Here is a 24,986-nt window from a genome sequence, read left to right as displayed (position 1 = left end):
TTGAATAGAAAAAAATACCTCTGGGCACTATGCCACTTAACTTCTGAGGTCATCAGTCCCCTAGAACTCAGAACTACTTAAACCTAACTAACCTAAGGACATCACAGACATCCATGCGCGAGGCAGGATTCGAACCTGCGACCGTAGCGGTCGCGAGGTTCCAGACTGTAGCGCCTAGAACCGCTCAGCCACCCCGGCCGGCTTTTGTCAATAGACCGTTCTCTTCGAGGTAATTCATAATGCTGCTGCGAAATGATGTCTCGACACTAGAATCGTTTGCTTGCAATCAGCTTCAATCCCCATGTTAGGAAGAGTTTGTAATATTGCCTCTGTGTGCCGCTGTGAAATCAATGCGCCTACAATGCAATAGCTGGCTTGCTTGCAGTTGGCTGTATTCATAATGTTAACAACGCTCTGAAATATTGCTTCAGTCTTTGTTATTGTGTACTGGTGATGCGCTCTCAGTGGAATTGTGGAAATGTCGGCTTGCTTGCAGCCATCCGCCACCCCCATGCTAGCAACGCTTCGATGTGTAAGGGGCGGTTACGTGAAAACGAGGCAGATGGCTAAAAGGTAAGTAATTACGAATTTATCCCGCTGTGAGAAAACACGGTCAGTGTCGTCACGCAAAAATGTTTGTGCTTACGATCGAAATCGTAATTGTACCCACTAATGTCTTTCTTCAGGGCTCTAAAAATATCGAAATCGCAACGGCAGAGAGCGGGACTGTATGGACGCTGTGTATGGACTCCCCAGCTAAATTTCTGTAGCGTAGTCGAAACGAGCTTGGAAATGCACTATGTGATCAAATGTATCTGGACACCTGACCGAAAATGACCTCGCACCCTCCATTGGTAATGCTGGAATTCAATTTTGGCCCACCCTTAGCCATGATGCCAGCTTCCACTCCAGCAGGCATACGTTTAATCATGAGCTGGAAAGTTTCTCGGTGAATGGCGGCCCATTCTACAGGGAGCACTGCACTGAGGAGAGGTATCGATGTCGGCCGGTGAGGCCTGGCACGAAGTCGGCGTTCCAAAACATCCAAAGGCATTCTACAGTATTCAGGTCAGGACTCTGTGCACGCCAGAGCATTACAGTGATGTTATTGTCGTGTAGCCACTCCGCCACAGGCCGTGCATTATGAAAAGGTGCCCGATCGTGTTGAAAGATGCAGTCGTCACCACTGAATTGCTCTTCAACAGTACGAAGCAAGAAGGTGCTTAAAACATCAATGTAGGCCTGTGCTGTGATAGTGCCACGGAAAACAACAAGGGGTGCAAGCCCCCTCCATGGAAAACACGACCACACCATAACACCATCGCATCCGAATTTTAAAGTTGTCACTACACACGCTGGCAGATGACGTTCAACGGGCATTCGCCATATCCACACCCTGCTATCGGATCGCCACATTGTGTACAGTGATTCGTCAGTCCACACAACGTTTTTCCACTGTTCAGTCGTCCAATGTTTACGCTCCTCACACGGAGCGAGGCGTCGTTTGACGTTTACCGGCGTGATGCATGGCCTATGAGCAGCCGCTCGACCGCGAATTCAAGTTTTCTCACCTCCCGCCTAACTGTCATAGTATTTGCAGTGGAATAGATGTCTGCCTGTTACACATTACGACCCTCTTCAACTGTCGGCGGTCTCTGTCATTCAACAGATGAGGTCAGCCTGTACACTTTTGTGCTATATGTGTCCCTTCACGTTTCCACTTCACTATCACATCGGAAACAGTGGACCTAGGGATGTTTAGTATTGTGGAAATCTCGCATACAGACCTGTGATGCAACTGACACCCAATCACCTGACCACGTTCGAAGTTCGTGAATTCCGCTCCTTCACGATGTCTAATGACTACTGATCTTGCTGATTTGGAGTACCCGGCAGTAGGTGGCAGCACAATGCACCTGATATGAAGAACGTATGTTTTTGGGGGTGTCCGGATACTTTTGATCACATACTGTATGTGGGCGGACCGACAGTCTGCATGGGCAGTCCCAGTCTCTCCCCGTCCGATTTCCATTCTTTTGGAGCCCTGAGGAAAGAAGGTCGTGGCCGTCGGTTTGTCTCGGACGGAGAGATGCACGCCAGAATACAATCATGGTTTGGTCGACAACCGCAACCGTTTTTCCGTGAAGGCACTGTCCATCTGGTCTCACAGTGGGATAAATGTATTAACAGTTACGGCGACTACTTTTGAAACAATAAACAATTTACTTACTTTCTTCCAATCTGTCTCGTGTGCATTTGAACGTGTATATTTGTGTCTGCTGCTCTGAACCGATGAGGTGCTGACAGCATAATAGCTGGTTTGCATCTGATCGGATGCTATCCCCATGTTAGCAAGACTATGTAATGTGTAATCTCTCTCTCTCTCTCTCTCTCTCTCTCTCTCTCTCTCTCCCTTTCTGCTACTGGGATAAGGATACACAAAGTCGCTTGACGTGACATGTGGCTGCCATGCTGCCAACCGTGCAATTCTGCCATTCTGCATGTCCGTGAACTGAGGAATCTTCGGAGGATGGCCCAAAGGAAAGATACTGAACTGGTATTAAAGATGCTGCATTTTCAAGTGCCAATCTGGTCATAATAGGTTTTCCACGATTTGGTGCTCCATTCAACCAAATGTCAGGATGGTTTGTTTCCAGAGGGTATTTCATGGACTTCCTTCGCGCTTGTCTGTCACCCTTCATTGTGAGCTGGAATCTCTAATTTCAGCATTAGGGTCTTCTTGCAAAACACGAGGTCTGTTCAAAAAATTCCGAAACTACAAAATTTTTCTGCCCTTACCTTTTACTCAGTGTGCATGATCTCCTTCGAGATACTCCCCTCCACAGTTGATACACCGCTGCCAACGCCGCTTCCACTTCCGGAAGCAGTCTCGGTACGCCTCTTAATGGAACGCGCGAAGCGCTTTCTGCGAATTTTCTTTTATCTCGTCTATAATTGCAAATGCTGGTCCTTTCAACGGGGTTTTGAACTTTGGAAGTAAAAAAAGCCGACAGGACCCAGATCGGGAGAGTACTGAAGATGAGGCAGCACAGTGATTTCGTTTTTTGTGGAACAGCCACGCACCATCATGGATGAATGTGCGGGTGCGTTATGGTGATGCGAGAGCCACGGATTGTCTCGCCACATTTCAGGCCGTTTCCTTCTCACTTCTTCTCGCACGCGTAGCAGCGCGTCCCGGTAGTACCATCGATTAAGAGTTCGTCTCCCTGTGGCTCCAATTTACGACGAACTAATCTTTCAGTGTCAAAGAAAAGTACCAGCATGTCTTTGACATTTGACCTGACCTGACGAGCATTTTTTGGTCTCGGAGAACCTTTCCCGACCCATTTTGGAGACTGAACCTCGGTTTCAAGATGAAAAGCTTACGGTTTTCGTATTGAGACCCACGTCTCATCAACAGTTGTGATTCTCTTAAGGAACATCTCGTTCTCGTTTGGGCGATCCAAAAGCTCTTCGCAGGTTGCCAGGCGAAGGTCTTTCTGGTCTGACTCACGAGCGGTGAGACGAACTTGGCGACAACACGGTGCAGTCCGAGGTGCCGTGTCAGCATTTCGTGACGTGGTCCAGCTGAAACGAACAGCTGTTGTAACGTGACAGTAAACAGGAGTGAAGTCTGTACATCGTCGAACATTGGTTCCTCTGTAAAACTTGGTCTACTAAGTCGGCTCTACAACCTCGAGAAGTGTGTAAGATGAATTGTGAAACACCCTGTATAAAGCCTGTAGATATGTGAGCGCTTGCAGTTGTTGCCTGTGTCCGCTTATCAGTGCAGACGGTAGACTGTGTTTGGCCGTGGTGATGTCGCTTCTCGCACCCAGCTTGCGGCTTGCAGCTTGCGGCTTCGCTAACGCTTGCGCCCGCCTGCCTGTTGCCGTGCAGAGTCGCTGATGCCGATGGCGATGGAGTCCAGAGGGAACGTGTCTGCAGGAGCAGCCCAGGCGCCGGCGTCGCGGTCCGGCGCCCAGAGCCTGCAGGACGTCTGCCTCACCCCGGGCTGCGTGCACGCAGGTCAGTAATTCTACTCCCTTCACTCACTACTTACAGCTGCAAACGTACACTACTGGCCATTAAAATTGTTACACCAAGAAGAAATTCAAATGAAAACATGTATTCATTGGACAAATGTATTTAACTAGAACTGACATGTCATTACATTTTCATGCGATTTGGGTGCATAGATCCTGAGAAATCAGCACGCAGAACAACCACCTCTGGCCGTAGTAACGGCCTCGATACGCCTGGGCATTGAGTCAGAGCTTGGATCGCGTGTACAGGTACAGCTGCCCGTGCAGCTTCAATACGATACCACAGTTCATCAAGAATAGTGACTGGCGTATTGTGACGAGCCAGTTGCTCGGCCACCATTGACCAGACGTTTTCAGTTGGTGAGAGATCTGAAGAATGTGCTGGCCAGCACAGCAGTCGAACATTTTCTGTATCCAGAAATGCCCGTACAGGACCTGCAACATGCAGTCGTGCACTATCCTGCTGAAATGTAGGATTTCACAGGGATCGAATGAAGGGTAGAGCCACGGCTCGTAACACATCTGAAATGTAACGTACACTGTTCAAAGTGCCGTCAATGCGAACGACAGGTGACCGAGACGTCTAACCAATGGCACCCCATACCATCACGCCGGGTGATACGCCAGTATGGCGATGACGAATACACGCTTCCAATGAGGGTTCACAGCGATGTCGTCAAACACGGATGCGATCATCATGATGCAGTAAACAGAACCTGGATTCATCCGAAAAAATGACGTTTTACCATTCGTGCACGCAGGTTCGTCGTCGAGTACACCATCGCAGACGCTCCTGTCTGTTATGCACCGTGAAGGGTAACCGCAGCCACGGTGTCCGACCTGATAGTCCATGCTGCTGCAAACGTGGTCGAACTGTTGGTGCAGATGGTTGTTGTCTTGCAAACGCCCCCATCTGTTGACTGAGGGATCGAGACGTGGCTGCACGATCCGTTACAGCCGTGTGGATAAGATGCCTGTCATCTCGACTGCTAGTGATACGAGGCCGTTGGGATCCAGCACGGCGTTCCGTATCACCCTCCTGAACCCACCGATTCCATATTCTGCTAACAGTCATTGGATCTCGACCGACGCGAGCAGCAATGTCGCGATGCGATAAACCGCAATCGCGATAGTCTACAACCCAACCTTTATCAAAGTTGGAAATGTGATGGTACGCATTTCTCCTCCTTAGTCGAGGCATCACAACAACGTTTCACCAGGCAACGCCGGTCAACTGCTGTTTGTGTATGAGGAATCGGTTGGAAACTTTCCTCATATCAGCACGTTGTAGCTGTCGCCGCCGGCGCCAACCTTGTGTGAATGCTATGAAAAGCTAATCATTTGCATATCACAGCATCTTCCCACTGTCGGTTAAATTTCGCGTCTGTAGCACGTCATGTTCGTGGTGTGGCAATTTTAAGAGCCAGTAGTGTAGTAAATCTTTTGCACTTGGAACTAAGAGGAAATATGCCTTGTAATCAATGTACCTGCCGACATCAGTGGCTTCGTGATAGAGCTGGTGCTGTGTGTAGTGAGAAGAGGAAACATGTGAGAGGAAGGGAGAGTGAGGTATGAAAGAGAGCAAGGGAAAGTGTGTGTGTGTCTGTGTTTTTGTAGAGAGAGAGAGAGAGAGAGATGCAAGGCTGTGAAGAAGAAAACATGAGTGCGCTTGAGTGGTAGAGAAACAGAAAAAGTGTGTGTGTGGACGGGATGGGGATTAGATTACATTAGATTAGTACTTCTTCCATAGATCATGAATACGACACTTCGCAATGATGTGCAACGTGTCAGGTTAATAAAAGGTGTCTATACAAGATATTACATTACACAAAATATTACATGCCACTTAATATTTTTATTTTTTATTTTTATTTTTTTTGGTGGGGGTAGAAGGAGTTGCCATTAAAAAATTCTTTTAATTTCCTTTTAAATGCTATATGGCTATTTGTCAGACTTTTGATGCTATTAGGTAAGTGACCAAAGACTTTTGAGGCAGCATAATTTACCCCCTTCTGAGCCAAAGTTAGATTTAACCTTGAGTATTGAAGATCATCCTTTCTGCTAGTGTTCTAGCCATGTACACTGCTATTGCTTTTGAATTTGTTTGGGGCGGGGGGTGGAGGGCGCTTGTCCGCATGTGTCTGTGTGTGTGACAGGGGTGGTTGTGTGTGAAAGAGAAAAAGTATGTGTATGTGTGTGATAGACACAGTCAAAGTGTGTCATGGGTTTATATGCAAGAGAAAAGGAGTGATTTTTGTACCCGAGGGAGAGACAAAAATGGCTCGGAGCACTATGGGAGTTAACATCTGAGGTCATCAGTCCCCTAGAACTTAGAACTACTTAAACCTAACGAACCTAAGGACATCACACACATCCATGCCCGAGGCAGGATTGGAACCTGCGACCGTAGCGGTCGCGTGGTTCCAGACTGAAGCGCCTGAACCACTCGGCCACAGTGCCGACCAGAGTGGCCGAGCGGCTCTAGGCGCTGCAGTCTAGAACCGCGCGACCGCTACGGTCGCAGGTTCCAATCCTGCGTCGGGCATGGATGTGTGTGATGTCCTTAGGTTCGTTAGGTTTAAGTAGTTCTAAGTTCTAGGGGACTGATGACTTCAGCAGCTAAGTCCCATAGTGCTCAGAGCCACTCGGCCACAGCGGCCGGCGGAGTGAGGCAGAAAAATGTGTGTGTGTGTGTGTGTGTGTGTCTGAGAGAGGAAAAGATGGCATTGTATCATGAAGCTAGATATAGACCTAGATGGTATTGCAATTTTTCATGTGTGCTACAGTAATCCCTGAGGTCTCAGGAATGCAATCAGTTCCTTAAAGTGTCTACATCTTTGCCAACATGGTGCAGAAGAAACGTAAAATTTTTTTACTCGTTATTAAATTAATACAAAATCTGCACATCACATTTTTCCTCTCAGGATAATGACCCTTTTTAGGACTACTCTTGCTCCAGTCAGTCGTTGTTGTTGTCTTCAGTCCAGAGACTGGTTTGATGCAGCTCTCCATGCTACTCTATCCTGTGCAAGCTGCTTCATCTCCCAGTACCTACTGCAGCCTACATCCTTCTGAATCTGCTTAGTGTATTCATCTCTTGGTCTCCCTCTACGATTTTTACCCTCCACGCTGCCCTCCAATGCTAAATTTGTGATCCCTTGATGCCTCAGAACATGTCCTACCAACCGATCCCTTCTTCTAGTCAAGTTGTACCACAAACTCCTCCCCAATTCTATTCAGTACCTCCTCATTTGTTATGTGATCTACCCATCTAAGCTTCAGCATTCTTCTGTAGCACCACATTTCGAAAGCTTCTATTCTCTTCTTCTCTAAACTATTTATCGTCCACCTTTCACTTTCATACATTGCTACACTCCATACAAATACTTTCAGAAACGTCTTCCTGGCATTTAAATCAATACTCGATGTTAACAAATTTCTCTTCTTCAGAAACGCTTTCCTTGCCATTACCAGTCTGAATTTTATATCCTCTCTACTTCGACCATCATCAGTTATTTTGCTCCCCAAATAGCAAAACTCCTTTACTACTTTAAGCGTCTCATTTCCTAATCTAATTCCCGCAGCACCACCCGACTTAATTGCACTCAGTAAGTCAGTGTAGAGTGGTGCGAGGTGAGGTATTGATTTGCGGTGCGGTGTCTGCCCGGACAGCGTCCGAGGTGCTGGACAAGCTGGACCCGTCGGTGGACCCCTGTGACGACTTCTACCAGTACTCGTGCGGGAGCTACCTGCGCACCACCAACATCCCGGACGACAAGTCGTCGGTGAACACCTTCTCGGCCATCAACGACCAGCTGCTGGAGAAGCTGCGGACCGCCATAGAAGAGGAGGACACTGAGGGCGTCGTTCCCAGGAGCTTCCAGCTGGCGCGCAAGCTCTACAGCGCCTGCATGAACAAGTGTGAGTACTCGCCACGCCTCCCAGCCAAGCACTGTATCTTCCCCACCTACTTCTTGCTGTTCACAAGGGAACCTTCCCATCGCACCCCCCCTCAGATTTATTTATAAGTTGGCACAGTGGATAGGCCTTGAAAAACTGAACACAGATCAATCGAGAAAACAGGGAGAAGTTGTGTGGAACTACGAAAAAAAAAACAAGCAAAATATACAAAATGAGTAGTCCACGCGCAAGATAGGCAACATCAAGGATGCTGTGTGCCCAGCAGCGCCGTGGTCCCGTGGGTAGCGTGAGCAGCTGCGGAACGAGAGGTCCTTGGTTCAAGCCTTCTCTCGAGTGAAACGTTTAATTTTTTATTTTCGCAAAGTTATGATCTCTCCGTTCGTTCATTGACGTCTCTGTTCACTGTAGTAAGTTTAGTGTCTGTGTTTTGCGACCGCACCGCAAAACCGTGCGATTAGTAGACGAAAGGATATCCCTCTCCAATGGGAACCGAAAACATTTGATCCTCTACAGGAAAACACGTCTGATATATTCTATACGACACTGATGACGGTATGTGCGTCACATGATAGGAATATGTTGTCGACCCACCTAACTTGTACACTTGGGGAATGGGTAAAAAGATTTTTCTATCTTGCCCGATTTCGGTTTTCTTGTGGATGTGATAATCACTCCCAAAAAAAGTGAAGAAAATAAAATTTAAACTTTTCACTCGTGGGAAGACTTGAACCAAGGACCTCTCAATCCGCAGCTGCTCACGCTAACCACGGGACCACGGCGCTCCTGAGCTCAGGCTAACTATGGGACCACTCTCCTTGATGTTGCCTATCTTGCACATGGACTACTCAGTTTGTATATTTTGCTTATTTTTTTCATAGTTCCACACAACTTCTTCCAGTTTTCTCGATTGATGTGTGTTCAGTTTTTCAAGACCTATCCACTGTGCCAACCTATAACTAAATCTGAGGGGGGTGCGATGCGGAGGTTCCCTTGTCAGCTACAGGTTCGCCTTTCAGGATTTGCCAAACTACTACTGGATGGTGCTAATGCAATGTGACATGCCAATTAATAAAGTATTAAAAATTTTTCAAGCTTCCAGCCACGTCAAATGGTGTATTGTTGACCTTATGGACGACCTCAAGTTGATTCCGTATTTCTCGATTTCCGGAAAGCTTTTGACACCGTTCCTCACAAGCGACTTCTAATCAACTGCGGGCCTATGGGGTATAGTCTTAGTTGTACGACTGGATTCGTGATTTCCTGTCAGGAAGGTCGCAGTTCGTAGTAATAGACGGCAAATCATCGAGTAAAACTGAAGTGATATCAGGTGTTCCCCAGGGAAGCGTCCTGGGACCTCTGCTGTTCCTGATCTATATAAATGACCTGGGTGACAATCTGAGCAGTTCTCTTAGGTTGTTTGCAGGTGACGCTGTAATTTACCGTCTAGTAAGGTCATCCGAAGACCAGTATCAGTTGCAAAGCGATTTAGAAGAGATTGCTGTATGGTGTGGCGGGTGGCAGTTGACGCTAAATAACGAAAAGTGTGAGGTGATCCACACGAGTTCCAAAAGAAATCCGTTGGAATTCGATTACTCGATAAATAGTACAATTCTCAAGGCTGTCAATTCGACTAAGTACCTGGGTGTTGAAATGACGAGTAACTTCAGTTGGAAAGACCACATAGATAATATTGTGGGGAAGGCGAGCCAAAGGTTGCTTTTCATTGGCAGGACACTTGGAAGATGCAACAAGTCCACTAAACAGACAGCTTACACTACACTCGTTCGTCCTCTGTTAGAATATTGTTGCGTGGAGTGGGATCCATGCCAGTTGGGATTGACGGAAGACATCGAAAGGATGCAAAAAAGGGCAGCTCGTTTTGTATTATCACGTAATAGGGGAGAGAGTGTGGCAGATATGATACACGAGTTGGGATGGAAGTCATTAAAGCAAAGACGTTCTTCGTCGCGGCGAGATCTATTTACGAAATTTCAGTCACCAACTTTCTCTTCCGAATGCGAAAATATTTTGTTGAGCCCAACCTACATAGGTAGGAATAATCATCAAAATAAAATAAGAGATATCAGAGCTCGAACATAAAGGTTTAGGTGTTCGTTTTTCCCGCGCGCTGTTCGGCAGTGGAATGGTAGAGAGATAGTATGATTGTGGTTCGATGAACCCTCTGCCAAGCACTTAAATGTGAATTGCAGAGATGTAGATGTAGATGTAGAGTAATCCTGAGCCACTGTGCAGTGGTGGCCATTGTGCAAGTGGTGTTATTCGTCCACGAGACTCAGAGGGCCATAGACACGGGTTCCCAGCTAGATGCCGTGTTTCTTGACTTCCGCAGGGCGTTCGATAGAGTTCCCCACAGTCGTTTAATGAACAAAGTAAGAGCATATGGACTATCAGACCAATTGTGTGATTGGATTGAAGAGTTCCTACATAACACAACACAGCATGTCATTCTCAGTGGAGAGAAGTCTTCCGAAGTAAGAGTGATTTCAGGTGTGCCGCAGGGGAGTGTCGTAGGACCGTTGCTATTCACAATTTACATAAATGACGTTGTGCATAACATCGGAAGCTCACTGAGGCTTTTTGCGGATGATGCTGTGGTACATCGAGAGGTTGTAACAATGGAAAATTGTACTGAAATGCAGGAGCATCTGCAACGAATTGACGCATAGTGCAGGGAATGGCAATTGAATCTTAATGTAGACAAGTGCAATGTGCTGCGAATAGATAGAAAGAAAGATCTTTTATCATTTAGCTACAATATAGCAGGTCAGCAATTGGAAGTAGTTAATTCCATAAATTATCTGGGTGTAGGCATTAGGAGTGACTTAAAATGCAATGACCGTCGGTAAAGCAGATGCCAGACTGAGATTCATTGGAAGAATCCTAAGGAAATGCAATCCTAAAACAAAGGAAGTAGGTTACAGTACGCTTGTTCGCCCACTGCTCGAATACTGCTCAGCAGTGTGGGATCCGTACCAGATAGGTTTGATAGAAGAGATAGAGAAGATCCAACGGAGAGCAGCGCGCTTCGTTATAGGATCATTTAGTAATCGCGAAAGCTCTACGGAGATGATAGATAAACTCCAGTGGAAGACTCTGCAGGAGAGACGCTCAATAGCTCGGTACGGGCTTTTGTTGAAGTTTCGAGAACATACCTTCACCGAGGAGTCAAGCAGTATATTGCTCCCTCCTACGTATATCTCGCGAAGAGACCGTGAGGATAAAATCAGAGAGATTAGAGCCCACACAGAGGCATACCGACAGTCGTTCTTTCCACGAACAATACAAGACTGGAATAGAAGGGAGAACCGATAGAGGTACTCAAGGTACCCCCCGCCACACATCGTCAGGTGGCTTGCGGAGTATGGATGTCGATGTAGATGTACATGCTTCTGTCCTTATGTGGCCGTGCTGCTGGTAGTGATGAAGCGTCATCTGTTTTAAATTCACATGCCCTTCTAAAAGTGATTGCAGTCACCATGTGGCCAGTAAACTAACTTCTCGAGCACTGGCAAAATTTTTTAGTTCTGAAACTTTTGCACTGATTTCTTTACCCCTCAGATCACTTTTAGTCTATTCTTGCAGCCTCTGCCACAAAATATATAGAAGACAGACTGGGCATATTCAGTACGTCATTTACTGTGGCATACACTTGTGTGACGTTCTGGAGATAGCAACTTTTTGTGTAGCCAGGTGAAAGCTTTACACTGTGAGAAATGCATTGTAATAGCGGAGCCTTGAGGAGGTTGGTGACAGCCACTCACTTAGTTTGAGGGTGAGATTACCGGGTGATTCATAGGTGCAGAACCGCACTAATGAAACAAAAGTAAGTGGATAAAAAGAAAGTTAAAGTGAGATGAATGCAACTAGCAATTCTTGAATGGAAAGGTGGTCATGGGACACAGCAGACAGATAGAGAATTACATGAGGAAAACAATAGTACCTTTCATTTGAGTATATCTTCATTCATTATCAAATTATGTCCCATTTTGCACAGAAGAAGGCAAACGCCAATGACAACACACAAAACCTACAGGATGTGTTACCAAGCGAGGTACTTGCATTTGGGAAGATGATGGTTCAATCCCGTGTCCGGCCATCCTGATTTACGTTTTCCATGATTTCCCTAAATCATCCCAGCCAAATGCCGGCATGGTTCCTTTGAAAGGGCACGGCCGACTTCCTTCCCCGTTCTTCCCTAATCCGATGAGACCGATGGCTTTGCTGTTTGGTCTCTTCCCCCAACAACCCAACCCAGGATGTGTTTGACGTATTGTCCAACACATTGTAAAGCTATTGTTATCTGTTTCACCCATTCCTCATGAATTTTGACCAACACATGTATCTGAACGCAAGCAAAATGGCCCTGAGCACTATGGGACTTAACTTCTGAGGTCATCAGTCCCCTAGAACTTAGAACTACTTAAACCTAACTAACCTAAGGACATCACACACATCCATGCCCGAGGCAGGATTCGAACCTGCGACCGTAGCGATCGCGCGGTTCCAGACTGAAGCGCCTAGAACCGCTCGGCCACTCTGGCTGGCCGCAAGCAAAAGTATGAAGAATCCACTCCTTGAGGCGTGCAAGGTGTCTGATTTTCATGGCATGCAGAGCTACTTTCACATGTCCCCAAAAGTAGAAATCAGGTGGACATAAACTGGGGAATGTGGCAGCCACTCCATTGGTCATCTACTACCTATCCATCTCCACGAAAACCAGATATGCAGGTATGCCCAGGCAGCTAGCCCCTAATGATATGAGGCACCATCGTGCTCTTAGTGTACAATGAATGAAGAATGGCACAACAATACGGTATCTTCATATTCCACACCAAACTGTCATTGCTGATGTCCCATCTACCTTCGATGGATCCCATGAGTGTTGAATCTGACCAGCGTCGGTAAATCTACATTCTGCAAACTGAACTGACAGTCTGGATCGTGCTCTGTGGTGTGTTCTAACATTTGGATTTGGTAAGTGTGTCATTTATATGTGACCAAAATCGTCGTGATTGATGTGTGGCTGACCCCAGTTTTCTCCAATCTTGGATGAGAGGAGGGTTCTGGACTGGTACTGAACGATGCTTCACCTGTAGCCATTTTCAATCGTCCACTTTCAATCTGTCTGAGACAATCAGTTACACAGAATTTTGCAAGAAATTTGGATAGTGGGTGGTCTCTCTGGGTAATGTTGGTTGAAATCCTCTGTGATAACACAGGCACTCCTTTCTCCCGATATTAGGAAAATCCCAATTTGTTCAGTTTCGCTTAACAAAAAAATTGGTTCAAATGGCTCTGAGCACTATGGGACTCAACATCTTAGGTCATAAGTCCCCTAGAACTTAGAACTACTTAAACCTAACTAACCTAAGGACATCACACACACCCATGCCCGAGGCAGGATTCGAACCTGCGACCGTAGCAGTCCCGCGGTTCCGGACTGTTCGCTTAACACCTTCGCCAGATTTCACATCACCTGTAAAGATTAAATACCAGTCATAACTAGAGACTGGATAGAACTATGCTCAAATGAAAGGCGCTATTGTTTTTCTTGCACAATTCTCTCCATCCATAACAGCGGCTTCCAGAAGAGCTGCCATGTTGGTAACATAGCCCCACAAGTTTTCCTCTCTCTCCCACCTCACACTACTCGATTTTAAATTTCTGTTTATACTCCTGTGTTTCTTTTAGAAGTACGTTTCCACTCCTATGGACCACCCGATAGATGGTTCGAGGCCTTCGATGCCACTTCGAGCACCTCCTCTAGATATCACAGTAATCAAACTTTGGTGGTGTAGCACTTGAATACCATTGCAGCCGTTCTCGGTAGCCATTTGATTAACACTAGATGCTGTGACAGCCTTGCTTTCGGAACATCCTTCAAGGCCCCTAGAAACACCTCTCTATACAGGGTCAAATATCTCACGAAATAAGCGTCAAACGAAAAAACTACAAAGAACGAAACTTGTCTAGCTTGAAGGGGGAAACCAGATGGCGCTATGGTTGGCTCACTAGATGGCGCAACCATAGATCAACCGGATATCAGCTGCGTTTTTTTTTTTAAATAGGAATCCCCATTTTTAATTACATATTCGTGTAGTACGTACAGAAATATGAATGATTTACTTGGACCACTTTTTTCGCTTTGTGATAGATGGCGCTGTGATAGTCACAAACATATGGCTCACAATTTTAGACGAACAGCTGGTAACAAGTAAGTTTTTTAAATTAAAATACAGAACGTAGGTAAGTTTCAACATTTTATTTCGGTTGTTGCAATGTGATACATGTACCTTTGTGAACTTATCATTTCTGAGAACGCATGCTGTTACAGCGTGATTACCTGTAAATACCACATTAATGCAGTAAATGCTCTAAATGATGTCCGTCAACCTCAATGCATTTGGCAATACGTGTAACGACATTCCTCTCAACAGCGAGTAGTTCGCCTTCCGTAATGTTCGCACATGCATTGACAATGCGCTGACGCATGTTGTCAGGCGATGTCGGTGGATCACGATAGCAAATATCCTTCAACTTTCACCACAGAAAGAAATCCGGCGACGTCAGATCCCGTGAACGTGCGGGCCACGGTATGGTTCTTCGACGACCAATTCACCTGCCATGAAATATGCTATTCAATACCGTTTCAACCGCACGCGAGCTATGTGCCGGACATCCATCATGTTGGAAGTACATCGCCATTCTATCATGCAGTGAAACATCTTGCAGTAACATCGGTAGAACATTACGTAGCAAATCAGCATACACTGCACTATTTAGATTGCCATCGATAAAATGGGGCCCAATTATCCTTCCTTCCGTAATGCCGCACCATACATTAACCCGCCAACGTCGCTGATATGCCACTTGTCGCAACCATCGTGGATTTTTCGTTGCCCAATAGTGCATATTATGCCGGTTTACGTTACCGCTGCAGGTGAATAACGCTTCGTCGCTAAGTAAAACGAGTGCAAAAAATCTGTCATCGTCCCGTAATTTCTCTTGTGCCCGGTGGCAGAACTGTACACGACGTTCAAAGTCGTCGCCATAGAATTCCTGGTGCATAGAAATATGGTACGGGTGCAATCGATGTTGATGTAGCATTTTCAACAACGACGTTTTTGAGATTCCCGATTCTCGCGCAGTTTGTCTGCTACTGATGTGCGGATTAGCCGCGACAGCATCTAAAACACCTACTTGGGCATCATCATTTGCTGCAGGCCGTGGTTGACGTTTCATATGTGGCTGAACACTTCCTGTTTCCTTAAATAACGTAACTATCCGGCGAACGGTCCGGACACTTGGATGATGTCGTCCAGGATACCGAGCAGCATACATAGCACACGCCCGTTGCGCATTTTGATCACGATAGTCATACATCAAGAAGATATCAACCTTTTCCGCAATTGGTAAACGGTCCATTTTAAGACGGGTAATGTATCACGAAGCAAATACCGTCCGCACTGGTGGAATGTTACGTGACACCACGTACTTATACGTTTGTGACTATTACAGCGCCATTTGTCACTAAGCGAAAAAAGTGGTCCAACTAAAACATTCATATTTCTTTACGTACTGCACGAATATGTAATAAAAAATGGCGGTTCCTATTTTAAAAAACGCAGTTGATATGCGTTTGACCTACGGCAGCGCCATCTAGCGGGCGAACCATAGCGCCATCTGGTTTCCCCCTTCAAGCTGGACAAGTTTCGTTCATTGTAGTTTTTTTCGTTTGATGCTTATTTCGTGAGATATTTGGCCCGGTCACTATCAATGGACCATCCTGTATACTATGGTAGCTGTCTGTGGAGAAGCCCAATTGGAACATTTATTGTACGTACCTTCATAGCTTTCTGTAGAGACCCTTTTTGAACACATTCTGTTCTTAGGAATTTGCTGTGAATGATGTTTCCTCTACCACAGAAACCAATTATTTCCTGAGTGTTTCAACCATGTTGTTTTGTTTTTACTTTCTTTTTGAAGTGCCTACCACAGTTTGTTTCCAGTGTTGCAAAGCCTTCCCACTCGTAAAGTTTTCCTGTATGTAGTCAATTGTCGAGTCGTAGATGTAGAGTCTGGAACAAGGTAGATCCCTTGCCGCATGCCGGGTTGAGGTCGGTGTCGGTGGCGGTTCAGTGTGTTGACGATCTCCTTGTGGGTTCCCTCAGCACTGATCGAGTCCCGCGGCCTGGCGCCACTCCAGAGGGTCCTCAAGGAAGAGCTGGGCGGCTGGCCCGCCGTGGAGGGCGACTCCTGGGACGAGGCGAGCTTCGACTGGCGGCAGAGCGTCTACCGCTTCCGCAGGGCTGGCTACAGCGTCGACTACTTCATTGACTTCTCCGTGGCCACCGATGCCCGCAACTCCACGCACCGCTCCATCAACGTGAGTACTGCTGCGCACCGCAGTCCACTGAATCTGCGTCTAGAGATTTACGACGCATTAGGCAGTGAGAGAATCTGGTTCAGCCTGCCTAGTGAATGACAGTATATGCTCTTGGCCATAAAATTCCAGTATCCAGAATGGTAACTGTTAATGAAATTACTTAAAAATTGAGACAAAGAAATGAAACAAATATAGAAATAATTCAAACCATTCTATTACTGCAAGATTTCTAATGTGGCTGGCTGTGTGTGTGTGTGTGTGTGTGTTTGTGTGTGTTTCTCTCTGTGAGCCCATCATCATCTTCCTCATTTCGCTCGCTTCCTGTTGCTTTACTTATTATCTCTTCCCCTCTCATCCTTTCACTTACACTCCTGTGTATTTTACTCACTCATTCATGCTGTGTTCTATAATTTATCTCTTTCTTTTCCTGATTCTCTGGTTCAAATGGTTCAAATGGCTCTGAGCACTATGGGACTTAACTACTGAGGTCATCAGTCCCCTAGAACTTAGAACTACTTAAACCCAACTAACCTAAGGACATCACACACATCCATGCCCGAGGCAGGATTCGAACCGGCGACCGTAGCGGTCACGCGGTTCCAAACTGACGCGCTTAGAACCGCACGGCCACACCGGCCGGCCTGATTCTCTCTCTCTTCCCTTCTTTGACCCTTTCACTCACTCACTGTCTGTCCTTTACTTCTTCACTTGTTTTCTCTCACTAATGCTTCCTTTCTCTTCTTCTTCCTCTGTCTTTTCATTTTTTTCACTCCGCCTTTGCCCTTTTTTTCCCCGGACTATCTCTCACTATAACTCTCTGCCTCTTTATTTCTTTCACCCTCTGTCTTTTTAATCTTACTCTGTCTGAATCTCTTTCTCACACCGACTTCTCTGTCTCTTTCATACTCTCACTCTTGGACTTTCTTTCGCTTCTAGTCTCTTGCTTTCTCTCATTGTTCATATGTCTGTTCCTCTCTCTTGCTCCTCCTCTGTCTCTCTCATCCTTCATGTCTCACTTCCCTTCTACGTCCCTTTCATCTCTCTCTCTCTCTCTCTCTCTCTCTTTCTGCCAGTCTTTCACACACTGCCTCTCCAGCTCTTCCTTCATCTCCCACTCGCTCTTTGTCTCTTCACTCTCTCTCCTACTGTCTCTCCTTCTATCACACTGTCCCTCTCACTGCACTGCCTCCCTTTCTGTAGCTGTGGTACGTGCTAACCCTTCCTTCCTGTTTCTGCAGCTGGACCAGGCGTCACTGGGGCTGAGCCGCGAGTTCCTCGTGAAGGGCCCCTCGGACAAACTGGTGGATGCTTACTACCAGTACCAGGTGGACCTGGCAGTTCTTCTGGGTGCCGACAGGGCGCGCGCTGAGCGTGAGCTCCGGCAGTCCCTCGAGTTCGAGATAACTTTGGCCAATGTGAGTAGTCCGAATGCCTTACTGCACCTGGGTCGAGGAACAAGTTGCACCATTGTCATGCCAACTGTAAAATAATCCTTAAACAGAACATACCTTCTGACAGTTGCTATTAATTTCAGTGTTCTATTATGGTTACAAGATAGATGACAAGGTGAAGTATGATTAATTTCATTCGTAATATGCAGCAGGTATGTACAGATGTGTCACTATTTATCATTTGTAATGTAATACACATCATCAAGAGCTCAGATGGAAACCCAGTTCTAAGCAAAGAAGGGAAAGCAGAAATGTGGAAGGAGTATATAGAGGGTCTATACAAGGGCGATGTACTTGAGGACAATATTATGGAAATGGAAGAGGATGTAGATGAAGATGAAATGGGAGATACGATACTGCGTGAAGAGTTTGACAGAGCACTGAAAGACCTGAGTCGGAACAAGGCCCCGGGACTAGACAACATTCCATTTAACTATTGACGGCCTTGGGAGAGCCAGTCCTGACAAAACTCTACCATCTGGTGAGCAAGATGTATGAGACAGGCGAAATACCCTCAGACTTCAAGAAGAATATAATAATTCCAATCCCAAAGAAAGCAGGTGCTGACAGATGTGAAAATTACCGAACTATCAGTAAACAAGTCATGGCTGCAAAATACTAACGCGAATTCTTTACAGACGAATGTAAAAACTGGTAGAAGCCGACCTCGGGGAAGATCAGTTTGGATTCCGTAGGAATATTGGAACACGTGAGGCAATACTGACCCTACGACTTATCTTAGAAAATAGATTAAGGAAAGGCAAACCTATGTTTCTCACATTTGTAGACTTAGAGAAAACTTTTGACAATGTTGACTGGAATACTCTCTTTCAAATTCTGAAGGTGGCAGGGGTAAAATACAGGGAGCGAAAGGCTATTTACAATTTGTACAGAAACCAGATGGCAGTTATAAGAGTTGAGGGGCATGAAAGGGAAGCAGTGGTTAGGAAGGGAGTGAGACAGGGTTGTAGCCTCTCCCCGATGTTATTCAATCTGTATATTGAGCAAGCAGTAAAGGAATTAGAATCCATGGAGAAGAAATGAAAACTTTGAGGTTCGCCGATGACATTGTTATTCTGTCAGAGACAGCAAAGGACTTGGAAGAGCAGTTGAACGGAATGGACAGTGTCTTGAAAGGAGGATATAAGATGAACATCAACAAAAGGCAAACGAGAATAATGGAATGTAGTCTAATTAAATCTGGTGATGCTGAGGGAATTAGATTAGGAAATGAGACACTTAAAGCAGTAAAGGAGTTTTGCTATTTGGGGAGCAAAATAACTGATAATGGTTGAAGTAGAGAGGATATAAAATGTAGACTGGCAATGGCAAGGAAAGCGTTTCTGAAGAAGAGAAATTTGTTAACATCGAGTATTGATTTAAGTGTCAGGAAGTCGTTTCTGAAAGTATTTGTATGGAGTGTAGCCATGTATGGAAGTGAAACATGGACGATAAATAGTTTGGACAAGAAGACAATAGAAGCTTTCGAAATGTGGTGCTACAGAAGAATGCTGAAGATTAGATGGGTAGATCACGTAACTAATGAGGAGGTATTGAATGGGATTGGGGAGAAGAGGAGTTTGTGGCACAACTTGACTAGAAGAAGGGATCGGTTGGTAGGACATGCTCTGAGGCATCAGGGGATCACCAGTTTAGTATTGGAGGGCAGCGTGGAGGGTAAAAATCGTACAAGGAGACCAAGAGATAAATACACTAAGCAGATTCAGAAGGATGTTGGTTGCAGTAGGTACTAGGAGATGAAGCAGCTTGCACAGGATAGAGTAGCATGGAGAGCTGCATCAAACCAGTCTCAGGACTTAAGACCACAACAACAACAACATCATAAAAACATCATTAATCTTAACTGTTCGCTCAAATGATTCAAATGGCTCTAAGCACTATGGGACTTATCATCTGAGGTCATCAGCCCCCTAGACTTAGAACTACTTAAACCTAACTCACATCCATGCCCGGGGCAGGTTTCGAATCTGCGACTGTAGCAGCAGCGCAGTTCCGGACTGAAGCGCCTAGAACTGCTCGGTCGCACTGGCCGGCTAACTGTTCTCTCACTGTTAGCTTTGTATGGAGGACAATTTGTCATAGCAGCATTTAATATTCACAACATTGCTTTTTCATATATTAATTTGGCAGCCATAAACTGGAGTTTAGCGTAAATTTAGCTGTCTTCATCATTGGAAAATGGAAACTTCTTGTAAGGTCTTATGGTACCAAACTGCTGAGGTCATAGGTCCCTAAGCTTACACATGACTTAATCTAACTGAAACTAACTTACGCTAAGGGCAACACGCACACCTACGCCCGAAGGAGGACTCGAACCTCCGATGGGGGGAGCCGGCCGGACCGTGACGAGACGCCTCAGACCGCGTGGCTACCCCGCACGGATCTTCATCCTTGTTTTTGGTCTTATAACTTTGATGCCAACAAAAATAAAAATAAATTATTATGAAAGAACTGTCACAAAACGTATTATCTACAGTGAATCAATTTGACACTATACACACATGACTGTCTCACCATTGCTGATGTAGTTGTAATAGATGGTAGATAACTTTATCTCATCTGGTTAGGAAAGATGAAACTCTTACACCAAGGTCTCACAAGTGTGAACAGTTTTATTGTGGGATAGGTGAGATCTTAAAATACCTTACCATTCAGTGCATTCCTCGGCCCCACCTCGACTCGTGTCCTCCACTTGTAAGAACAACTGTTCTTTCTAAAAAAATTGTTTTTAAAGGTGTCAGAACAAACACAAAGTTAAGTGCAAATGAGATGGCCAGTGGCTTACTTAGATAAAATGTCAATTCATACCGTATGATTCTGTGAGTAAATGCTAGTAAAGTGATATTGTCCAAGGAGCATTGTCAAATAAAAGCACCCGTCTGCATTTATTAATTGTGCTACACAGGGCATTGACTGAAAGATGTGTACCTTGGGGCAGTGATCCACTCCTTAGGATACTGGAGTGTATGGGGGGCTAAAAAAATTATAATAAAAATAAAAAAAATAAAAAACAGAATAACACTACTATGGGCGGAGCTTGTGTAGTAGACATTTCTACCACTAGGTTTGTATAGCGTAACTCAGTGCCAGTTCAGTGCCGCCTGTATTGTTGACCTAGCTTGTTCTGTTCAGCTGCAGTGATTGTTTTTGCTAGTGCTGTTTTGTCCTTGTTTCGTGTCTTATGATGGCAAGGTTAAGTGAACAATGTGCAGCACTGAAATTTTATTTTCTGCTCAGTAAAAATGCTGCTGAAACTATTTTAATGTTGAGAACAGCTTACCAAGATACGCTTTGGGAAAAACTCAAGTGTACGAGTAGTTTGCTCGATTTAAAAATGGCGACATGTGGATTGATGACAAACTTCATTCTGGAAGTCGATCAACTACACGAATCTGTGAAAATACTGAGAGAGTTTGAGAGATTGAGCTCACATACCATCCATCTTAGTTGGATGTTTTAAGAAGATGGTGCAACAGTGTTCATCAAAAAAGACCTGATTTGTGGCAGAAAGGACACTGGTTCTTCCATGATGACAATGCACCTGCAGACAAAGCCACCTCTGTTAGACAGGTGTTTTGGCTGAAAATGGCACAGTTCCACTGCCCCACATACCTTACTCGACTGACCTGGTCCCGAGTGAGTTATTTCCGTGCATGAAAAGAGGTATGAAAGCACACGATTTGAAAACATTGAAGAAGTCAAGGAAAAAATGAGAGATGAGCTGTCAGCTATTTCTAAAGATGATTACAAAGGAATGAAATTTTCACGCTACAGCAGAGTGTGTGCTGATATGAAACTTCCTGGCAGATTAAAATTGTGTGCCGGACCGAGACTCGAACTCGGGACCTTTGCCTTTCGCGGGCAAGTGCTCTACCAACCTTGCTGCCCAAGCACGACTCACGCCCCGTAGAGCACTTGTCAGCGAAAGGCAAAGGTCCCAAGTTTGAGTCTCGGTCCAGCACACAGTTTTAATCTGCCAGGAAGTTTCATGATTACAAAAATTTTTTGAACAGTGGAAGCACTGGTGAGACAATTGTATTACTTGTAGTGGAGAGTATTTTGTAGGGGATAAGGTTGTTTTGTAAACAATTTGAGAAGTTACAGGTTTTTAGAAAATAATTCGTTTTTTTTTTTTTTTTTTTTTTTTTTTTTTTTCTTTTTAAAAAATATGCCTCTCATATGCTGTCGCTGTCCCCTTTCGTGTAAAAATGATGGTGATAACACCCGGTCTTTGTCTTCAGTGGGCTTTTGCAGAGAATGTGATTTGAGGATCTACTAACGTAGCTCGCATTTTATGCAAAAGGAGTGAAATTTAGGTAGACCTCGGCATTCGTCTTATAACATTGGAGTCAGTCATTACTTGCCTTTGAAACTATTGCCAACCCAACTTTCAAGGTCTCGAGATCAGTTGTCATTAATTATGCAATGTCTTCATTTTTAATCTGCAGTTAAGAAGCAATTCGGCCTCAGAACTAGGGTATTTTTCTCGTAGCCACGTAGAATAGACTGTACGCAACGTTATCGGTCCTGACACGGTCACCACCGGCCCGCAGATCTCCCTACCGAGCGAGAAGCGGCGAAATGTGACGCAGCTGTACAACCCGCGCACCGTGGAGCAGCTGCAGCGAGAGTACCCGTCGGTGCCGTGGATGGAGTACTTGCAGACGCTGCTCCCATCGCACGTCACCATCTCCAACGACGAGTTGATCGTCGTGTCGGTGCCGTCCTACCTCAAGAGCCTCGAGGCCCTGCTGAGCCACACCCCCAAGAGGTACGTCACAGCCAGGCCGTCAGCACACTTGTGGACACTGCGGCTGCTAACCCTTCTGAACTGCCTGCCCGATCTCCGACATCAGCTCGACAGGGAATAAATGGAGAACACGATACTACTCACACATCTCATACCGCAACACAAATACGACACATGAAGGCAACATCAGCTCAACAGGAAATAAACGGAGAACACGATACTACTCACACTTCTACACATCTCATACTGCAGCACAAATATGACATATGAAGGCGACATCAGCTCAACAGGAAATAAACGGGGAACACGATACTACTCACGCGTCTCATACCGCAATACAAATGCAACATATGAAGGCGACATCAGCTCAACAGGAAATAAATGGAGAACATGATACTACTCACATGTCTCATACTGCAACACAAATACGACATATGAAGGCGATATCAGCTCGACAGGAAATAAACGGAGAACGCGATACTAGTCACACGTCTCATACCGCAACACAAATACAACATATGAAGGCGACATCAGCTCAACAGGAAATAAATGGAGAACATGATACTACTCACATGTCTTGTACCACAACACAAATATGACATATGAAGGCGATATCAGGTCAACAGGAAATAAACGGAGAACACGATACTACTCACACATCTCATACCGCAACACAAATGCAACATATGAAGGTGACATCAGGTCAACAGGAAATAAACGGGGAACATGATACTACTCACACATCTCCACATCTGGTACTGCAACACAAATACGACATATGAAGGCGAATTCAGCTCAACAAGAAATATACGGAGAACACGATACTACTCACACATCTCATACCCCAACACAAATGCAACATATGAAGGTGACATCAGGTCAACAGGAAATAAACGGGGAACACGATACTACTCACACATCTACACATCTGATACTGCAACACAAATATGACATATGAAGGCGACATCAGCTCAACAGGAAACAAACAGAGAACACGATACTACTCACACGTCTCATACCGCAACACAAATATGACTTATGAAGATGACATCAGCTCAACAGGAAACAAATGGAGAACACGATACTACTCACACATCTCATACCCCAACACAAATACGACATATGAAGGCGCCAGTTCTTAATCTCAGGATCTTTCACCTGCAGTGTGAATGCTGTGCTGTGCTGTACGTAGCTTTTCGTCTTGACGCAAAAGAAGTTTTAATGTCTGTATAGAAGTCCGAAGTCACTCCAGTAGTCTGTTTACAAATATCCAAATATCTACTGCTTCATGGCTACTCTGTAAATCCCACTTAAGTGCCTGGCAGAGGGTTCAACAAACCCCCTTCAAAATAGATTTCTATTATTCCAGTCTTGAACAGCACACAGAAGAAACGAAAGCCTATAAACTTGCCGGGCAAGCTCTGATTTCCCTTATTTTACTGTGATGATCGTTTCTCCCTACGTACATCAGTGTCAACAAAATTTTTTCACATTCGGAGGCGAAAGTTGGTGATTGAAATTTCATAAGAAAGTTCTGCCACAGTGAGAAATGCCTTTGTTTTAATGGTGTCCACCCCAAATCCTGTATCGAGGTTATGACACTCTCCAATCTTCTCCTCTTTCTCTGTCCATCTCCACCCTCCGCCCCCCCCCTCCTCCCCCATATCTGTGTCTATCTCTTCCTTCTCCCTCTCTGTCTGTCTATCTCTCCCTCCCCCTTCTCTCTCCACATTATCAACCCAATCCCACTAGAAGGTCGCTGTTTCGTGTGCCCGTGCTGTTTCATTGTAGGTGCATAATATGTGTACCAAGTTAAGTAAATTGATCCATGGGTTTAGGAGGAACTTTTTACCCACTGCTTTGCCCACATATACACGTTACATATATTTAACATATTTCACTTATATCTCTAACGAATTTCACCGTGCAGTTTTGTTGCCATGCAGCTTATTGTCTGTGACACTTTTCTCTTGACGAATGTGCCATACAATGATATAATGTTGCAGGTACACCCAGTGGTATATGGAGACACTGTTTCTAAAATGTGTTGTTATTCTAGGTAGTACTAATGAAGCAGTAAATTAATACATCATGCACGATGCAGCAGTTTTTCATATATCTCAATGTTTATGACATCGAATCTCGTGAACTGTGTGTCGTACAATGATGTATTTTTGCAGGCACGTTCAGTGGTATATCTGAATCCTATCTGCAAAACGTGTTTTGAATAGATTTAAAGGTATGCTGAAGAAGTAATAAATTAAAAGCTGATGCCTGATGTGGCTGTTTTACTGCGTGAACAGCAAAAATTTAGTAAGTTGTAACTTTTTTCCTTTCATAATTTTTTGGGAGCTGTTTTGTCTTGTAAAGGTTTGAAATTACGTGTAAAG

The 24,986-nt window shown here is 45.1% G+C and overlaps 1 protein-coding gene across 4 annotated transcripts in view; it reads left to right on the top strand.

Annotated features, from left to right (window-relative positions):
* The window catches only part of LOC126213477 (neprilysin-2-like), a 614,003-nt gene that overhangs the window by 514,077 nt on the left and 74,940 nt on the right, over positions 1 to 24,986 (top strand). For 3 of the 4 annotated variants that reach the window (XM_049941250.1, XM_049941251.1, XM_049941252.1), the window contains 5 exons: positions 3,901 to 4,029; positions 7,719 to 7,967; positions 16,160 to 16,374; positions 17,613 to 17,789; positions 22,400 to 22,617. In XM_049941250.1, coding sequence (XP_049797207.1) covers positions 3,901 to 4,029; positions 7,719 to 7,967; positions 16,160 to 16,374; positions 17,613 to 17,789; positions 22,400 to 22,617 — 988 coding nt within the window. The remainder of the gene's footprint in view (positions 1 to 3,900; positions 4,030 to 7,718; positions 7,968 to 16,159; positions 16,375 to 17,612; positions 17,790 to 22,399; positions 22,618 to 24,986) is intronic. The other variant, XM_049941253.1, reaches the window with a different exon arrangement.

This window comes from Schistocerca nitens, chromosome 11 (genome assembly GCF_023898315.1).
Source record: "Schistocerca nitens isolate TAMUIC-IGC-003100 chromosome 11, iqSchNite1.1, whole genome shotgun sequence".
In the NCBI taxonomy this organism is placed as follows: domain Eukaryota; kingdom Metazoa; phylum Arthropoda; class Insecta; order Orthoptera; family Acrididae; genus Schistocerca; species Schistocerca nitens.
Note: the sequence above shows the minus strand (reverse complement) of the source record. Positions and strands in the feature narration are given on the sequence as shown.